The sequence below is a fragment of the Salvelinus fontinalis genome, chromosome 15 (assembly GCF_029448725.1).
Source record: "Salvelinus fontinalis isolate EN_2023a chromosome 15, ASM2944872v1, whole genome shotgun sequence".
NCBI classification, from domain to species: domain Eukaryota; kingdom Metazoa; phylum Chordata; class Actinopteri; order Salmoniformes; family Salmonidae; genus Salvelinus; species Salvelinus fontinalis.
In genome coordinates this window covers 29601435-29608455 of record NC_074679.1, presented here as the reverse complement: position 1 = coordinate 29608455, position 7021 = coordinate 29601435, and the positions used below count along the sequence as shown (strand labels likewise).

General features: G+C 40.3%; 1 protein-coding gene across 1 annotated transcript; it reads right to left on the bottom strand.

Moving 5' to 3' along the window:
- Nucleotides 1-831: 831 nt before the first annotated feature.
- LOC129811742 (homeobox protein SIX6) lies at nucleotides 832-6564 on the bottom strand. Its single transcript, XM_055863297.1, has 2 exons — nucleotides 4723-6564; nucleotides 832-3679 (listed from the first exon to the last, which is right to left on the bottom strand). Exons 1-2 carry the CDS (start codon nucleotides 5292-5294, stop codon nucleotides 3514-3516), a joined length of 738 nt encoding a protein of 245 aa, XP_055719272.1. The 5' UTR covers nucleotides 5295-6564; the 3' UTR covers nucleotides 832-3513.
- Nucleotides 6565-7021: the final 457 nt, after the last annotated feature.

The following is a 7021-nucleotide window of genomic DNA, read 5'->3' as shown; positions in this document are numbered from 1 at the left end:
ATGAACCTAAAACCAGAGGATTTAAACAGGAAGCATAGTGGAGTAAAATATTCCAGACCAATCAAAGGGGAAGTTGTAGGTTGGCCTATATACAGCCTAGTTGTATGTTAGGCTATAGCGTGGTCTTACAATCAAAAAATATGGAATATAAATATGGAAGAAATATGCATAAAATAACCTAGAGATAAACTAACACCAATTAGTTATAGGCCTACTTAAAAAATATATTGTTAAACACAAGAGTATGTGGTAAATAGCCAGACACTATCATGTAGCCCTAACTGCTACAGGAGAAATAGTACACATTGACATAGCCCACTGTTAGTGCTGACACCAGCTCGCATCACATAGTGAAAGCTATCACTGCTGAACTGCTTTGACAGATTCGATCATAATAAAGTCGCAACAGCATAGAGAGGTCGGAGTTCAAGAGAAGGAGAACCTTCTTTCATATTATGATTGACACATAGGCTACATTGAAATTGATGTTGCACCTGCTTTAATTTTTATAAATAGCTTAAAAACGACACAAAAATCCAGACGATATCATGTTACCAAGATATAAAATGGCTGGAGGTCTAAACGGATGAGAGTCAATGGTCTTTAAATTAACCCGTTTCAGCGGTTATATCCAACGTCGTTTCATATTTTACAAAACGTAGAGGCCTTTTCTTTATTACTCAAAATATTCGACGTGTTTATTGGAGCACAATTAACGTGCTATGACTGCTGCAAACGTACAAGTCAGAAAACAGTCAATCAATTGGTAATTAAATCCTTTTAATCGCCCAACTCACGAATTCACATTGCAGCAGCTGCCAAACACACACACACTACACAAAAGTTCTGATTTCCGTACCCCTGGCAGACTACCCTGACTGCAGTTCATTCTTTGAAGGGGAACCCGTGTTGCTTCCGCTCACAAAACCTTGGGAGCGCCCCTTTGTTCACGCGGGGACCCTAGACCTCATCATTAGTGCTGATTACCGCTGACCAGTTTGACAACCTTATTGACTGCTACAAATACCTTTTCATGCATCCCCCTGGTCGCCCTTATTTTCAATAGACACGGAAATATTCAGCCATTTTGTCCCCATCATTTGAAAGAAACTCAAAGCACCCCTTTTCGTCCCCTCACATGCTTCCTCTCTTTATCCCAAAAACGAAACACTGCATTGACTTCTGTGTTGTTCCAACTGAAAAACGTGCAGAGAAATACAGCTTGTTCCTTTCACTGGTTAGTTTAATTAATTGGAAATTGGATGAAAACCCAGGTGTAGGCCCCAACCCAGAACTCTGGATCCGTTGGAAAAACAGTACTTCTGTGTTTTTCATTCCTTATTTACGATGCTCATTTGGCTGACATCCTATAAGCGCACGTGAAGAGGGGTGGACATTTTTTTTACAGCAGATTAAGGCCTATATATGCACGGTTTACCCTCATATTTACGTTCTAATAGCTAACTATCGTCTTTACGTTCTAATTAATAGGCATATATTCATCAGAACCAGGGATGTATTCGTGCGGTAAAAGTTGCAAATAGTAGTCTAGGCAAAACCCTAACGCAAAAAAACACTAAAGGGCCTATCTAAATCGGTAAACCCCGCATCACCGATCATATCATCATAATACCAAATGCAGGGCAGGCCTATCTGGCCATTACGTTTTTCAGCCTACCATAACTGGTCTGCTACAAACCCATATGCCTATAGGTCTACTCTTAAAAACGTTGTGTTTTGACTGAACCATTAATGACCAAATATAAATAACAGACTACTCAAATACCAGTTTTGCTAACATGATATCATTATAGCCATGAAATTAAATATCATTTTGTATTCTATCATCCTTGAAAAATAGGCCATAGGCGTATAGACTAATCGTGGCAGACATTAGGTTATCAAACATTCATTCTGCGATAAAGAAAATATGGTTTAGAATAGATTCACAATCGAATAGTAGTAGCCTATCGCATACCATGCAGAGGCAATTCTTTGACATGTTTTAGCCTATCAGATAGAAATCGATGATTCAATTATCTAAATTAAATGTGATAGGCTTAGGCTACAACATCATAATTTGAAATACACAACAATAGCATTATTGAGATTCAAATGTGGGACAATAGCCTATATATTTCCATGCACATCCGTCAGCCAGAGCGCATTTCATATTATGCTGTTGTGTAGGACAATTTGTTTTTACTCCGGGAGACTGTCTCGTTTTGTGAGCCGGCCTTTCTCTGACCTCTGGCTGTCATGCCGTATTACATGACGCAAAGCATGTTGTTGGTCAATTAGGCTATATGTCGAGAACGTGTCAGGGCACAAAGTGTGGCATTACAAACCTTTTTTTTTTATCACTCAGATTCCACATTTGAAGATCTGTAGTTTATGTGGTAGTTAAATACGTACACCCTGAAGAACACAATGTGATGCAGAAACGTTGATTTATCCAACATATTTCTAGGAGCTTATTGTGCGACTGCTTATCTGTATAGCCTACTACAGTTCGCTCTCCGCTAGTCAGCAACTCTAATAACTTTTTTTGGGTTGTGCGCCACCTCATGCCTTTTTAGTAGTTAAATACTTAACATGCGTGAAATACCCAGATATATAACCTAGACCAGTTCATCAGGGCAACGCAGAGGCACAAAATGATACAGTACGCTGCATCACACTATAGCCCTATCATAGGATGATACTTTAAATATTCTGTCACAGATATCATATTATAAATATCGTCACAAATCCCCAAACTATAATCTAATTTATTGTGGCAAATTACTAGATTGCCTAATAATATCAAGTAATAATCGAGTGATACAATAACTGCAAAAACCATTCTCAATCGTTGTAATCTGAGAATAAAAAAAACAGATGTTTTGTTCTTTTGATAAACAATTATTTTATTAAGTTATCTTTACTTCTTTAAAAAAAAAACGTTTTGACTGAAACACATGTTTACTAAAGCGCACATGCTCAACGGGTTCACCTGTGCACAAGGTAAATATTAAAAACACCAAGCAAAATAATATCACATTCTAACAGAGCCAATCATTTAAATAGGTAAATAAACATTATTTATAAAACTTTAAAAGTAAAGTAAAAATATTACAGCGTCTTTTCAACATGAAATACCCACAGAAAATAGCAGGTTAGGCGCTCAAATGTCTTTTTTTTTTCAGTTTTAGTTGTATCTTGAGGCATTGGTTTATTAGTCCTCCCTAAAAAGGGATCGTGAATATGAATATGATTTTTCTTTACATTTTCTGTCCGCTTGTATTAGCTTCAGCCATCCATAGCGGAAAAACGACAACAAAAAGAAAGTATAGCTTTAAGACAGGGCATTCCGCCAGATCCCTCATGTTTTGGCAGCCATCAAAGAAGACCAGTTTCTTTAAATTCAAACGCAGGCACTGACTGTTTTTTTGTTAGATTGTCTTTTAGGATCTCCTTTATTTATCTCCTGTGAATTTATCCTCTCCCTCCTCTGGACTGCCTCGTGCGCCATTAGATGTCACATTCGCTGTCGCTGGAAGTGATCGAGATAGCCGAGGTGGCGGCTTTGCTTGACAAACTTGCCTCGGGACTAGAGGCGGGACCGAGTCGATCGACGGTTCCATCATCATCTGCCAAAGACCGAACCGAGCCTTGGGACATCCCTTGCTGTTGTAGCCTGGGTAAAAGACAGACATTGAGGGAATACTAGAATTAGAAAGCACAATACAATACGAATAGGTTCTATCAAAGTAAATCCTCAATTGAAACATCATTTTTGCTGTAGTGAAGTCTAGCATCAGATACACACGTGCCAGACCAGGAGCCAAACAAATGCATAAAAAAATATATTATATAGCCTACAAGTAAATGCACAAACCCAATGAAGACACAACAATCCCAAGCCCACACAGTGAGCACAATTTCAAAGATAGTCAGACTAGCCTGAATATTTTCTTATAGGAAATAATTTCGATTCGTTCAATACCCGTGCTGCCTACATGATTTGCTGTTTAGCCCAAGTGGCATCAGACATGATTGATCAAATAACCTAATACCGCAGGGCTCTTGTGTTTCTGTCTTTCATTCAATTAAGCAACATCCATGATAAAAAAATGTTTCAGACAATTGCATGTTTCTTGTTAAATTATGTTCAAAGATTTAACACGGACAACTGTCAATAGAATCTAAATGGATTGTGGAAAAAGAAGGATAATCTGAACGGAATTATTGAGACACTTGGTAGCTAGGCCTATGCTTCAAGTTTAGTTTTGCCAAGAATACATAGGCTAATGGTTAATTTGGGGAAACACTGCATTAAGACATGCTATGGTTCGTTTTGCAATGAAAATGACAAGGGCTATAGTCACACAATGGAGTTTGTCATACAGTTTGCTTCATTTCAATAGGCTACAGCGTTTATGGTGTCATTTCCGTTGAGAATATTTATGAACAAATGTCATCTAAATATACTATTTATATATTATAGCCAACTATATTACAATGTTTACTAAAAATAACATAATTCAAACAATTCGATAGAACAATATTAGCACAAATAATTGCTTTTATTGAAAAAAATGCAAGTACTTAGGCTCACTGAGATGCAGTCGCAATGCAAGGTCCTTTTCGTTAAGAATTGAACAATAAACGTTGTAGCCACCTCACACCATCATTGATTAAAAAAATACAAAAATGTACAGACTGCAGCATGTAGCCTACCTATTTTTCGCAGCCGCCGCTCTATCCCTTTGTCTACGATTTTTGAACCAGTTTCCCACTTGTGTGGGAGTAAGTCCAGTAGCCTGCGCGAGCTCCCTCTTTTTGCTCGGGTTCGGGTAAGGATCCTGCAAGTACCATTCTCGTAACAAATGTCGGGTTCTCTCCTTGAAGCAGTGGGTCTTTTGCTCTCCGTCCCATATCGTTCTGGGTAGAGGGAACTTCTTCCGCACCCTGTATTTGTCCACTGGCCCTAGCGGGCGGCCCCGCAGCTTCTCCGCCTCCTGGTAGTGCGCCTCGAGCCACAGGGCCTGTAGTTTAGTGTGAGACTCTTTGGTGAACTTGTGGTTCTCCAGAATGTGGTAGAGTTCTCGGAAATTCCCGGTGTGGTAGGCCACGATGGCCCGCGCCCTAAGCACCGACTCATTCTTGTTGAGGACCTCGCAGGCAGCTGGGGCAACGGGCAGAGACCAGAGGAAGCGACCGAGGCGCTCAATGTCCCCGCTCTCTTCCAGAGTCTCGCAAACCCCCGCAACCTGCTGGGGGCTAAAATTCAAGATAGGCAGCTGAAACATGGAGGCTTTTCGTTTCACCTCCGTCTCTCTCTGACTCACACGCTCCCCTCTCGCGCCTACCCTTCTCTCCCTCTCGTTCTCTGATCGTCGGATCCAGACAAAAAGGCAAGCCCAAAGTTAACAGATCAACCGTTAAAAACACGGAGGAACTATGCCCTCGGCTGGTGAACTTGGTATGTTGAAATTACAAGAGTATAAAAACTAGACCCGAGATGTATTTTGAAGGGGGGAAATACAGTCAGCCCCTCTGCTGATTTTCTATTGGACTTGGCAGATTGGTTGCCATGGATGCCCGTCAATCACTGTCAAGTTTACCAATCACGCGGAAAGGAGCGCTAAGAGAATGCAGCACCTCCCAGTGCTCGACAGCGGCTTTTTAGAATGTAAACATTTTGACCTTTGCTTTTTGTCTTCAAACCTTTAATTGCCTTCCATGTTTTCCTACATCCCCTCCTTTGTAAGTCATGTCTGTGTAGAAGAAAAGCGACGAGTCAATTAAAACGCAATACGTTCACACGTTTAGCCTACTTCTTTCATAGAACATGGAAAATACGACCCCGCAGCAGGCACGACAGATATTGGCTGATTATCATACCGTTTTAAAAATGCTTCAAATAAAGAATAAAAACCGACAACGAATGTTCTGCGATTACAATAGCATGATATTGAATGGTTGTATAGGCTAACGCACGCAGAAAATCCCGTTCATCCACGCTCTAGAATTGTTGGGACTCATTTGATAATACAAAATATGGCACTACGCTATATGTTGAATGAATCTAGGATTTTATGTTGGAACAATTCGCATCAAATTCGGTTATTTTGATGATGTAGGCTACATCGACATATTACAGGCGTATCGTTATTTGATCAGACATATTTGACAGATGTATCTTTATTTGATCTGCCATGACATACTGTATTGCATCTGCTTCTTCTCAGATAAAATCACTGCTTCTATTTCTAATTCACACTGCACACTAGCCTATAGCCTAATCCATCAAAGAGATGTTTTTTGCTAAACACTGCAGAAAAAAACGGAACGTTTGTGTATAAAACTATCGTGGCACTGCTGGGCTACTCGGGTTTAGTATCAGATACACTCCGTTTTGTGCACGGGCTGATTTAGTAAATAAGAAGGCGGATAGATAGCGCAGATGGTTTGAAGTGTCGGGTCACATTATTTCATGGCTGGCTACAGTGGTAAAGTTCATTCTAACGGAAAAGCCTGATATTATTTTCAGACTCTCTCTCTCTCTCTCTCTCTCTCACACACACACACACACACACACACACACACACACACACACACACACACACACACACACACACACACACACACACACACACACACACACACACACACACACACACACACACACACACACACACACAGAGAGAGAGAGAGAGAGAGAGAGAGAGAGAGAGAGAGAGAGAGAGAGAGAGAGAGAGAGAGAGAGAGAGAGAGAGAGAGAGAGAGAGATCAACTGAATCCCTTAGGGCTCTTTTTGCATGAATTATAGAAGGCTCATGGCGCGGGGTTATGAAACGGCCTGCCTTCTGCGCAAGAAGCTGTTCATCTCATGCAACGTGCGCTTGGCTATTCGGCGACACAGTTTCTCCACATCATCACAGAAATAGCTCCAAAATGTGCTATTTTTTTCTGAACCTTTGTATACTGCCTAAATAAAGTGTAAATAACAGGCCTACTTTATCAAAATAAATAA

Bases quoted from the DNA above. Each gene is read 5' to 3' on its own strand.
- LOC129811742 (XM_055863297.1), bottom strand. From the start codon at position 5,294: ATGTTTCAGCTGCCTATCTTGAATTTTAGCCCCCAGCAGGTTGCGGGG. The intron at 3,680-4,722 runs GTAGGCTACATG...TCTTTTACCCAG, and splicing joins GCGGCGGCTGCGAAAAATAG to GCTACAACAGCAAGGGATGT.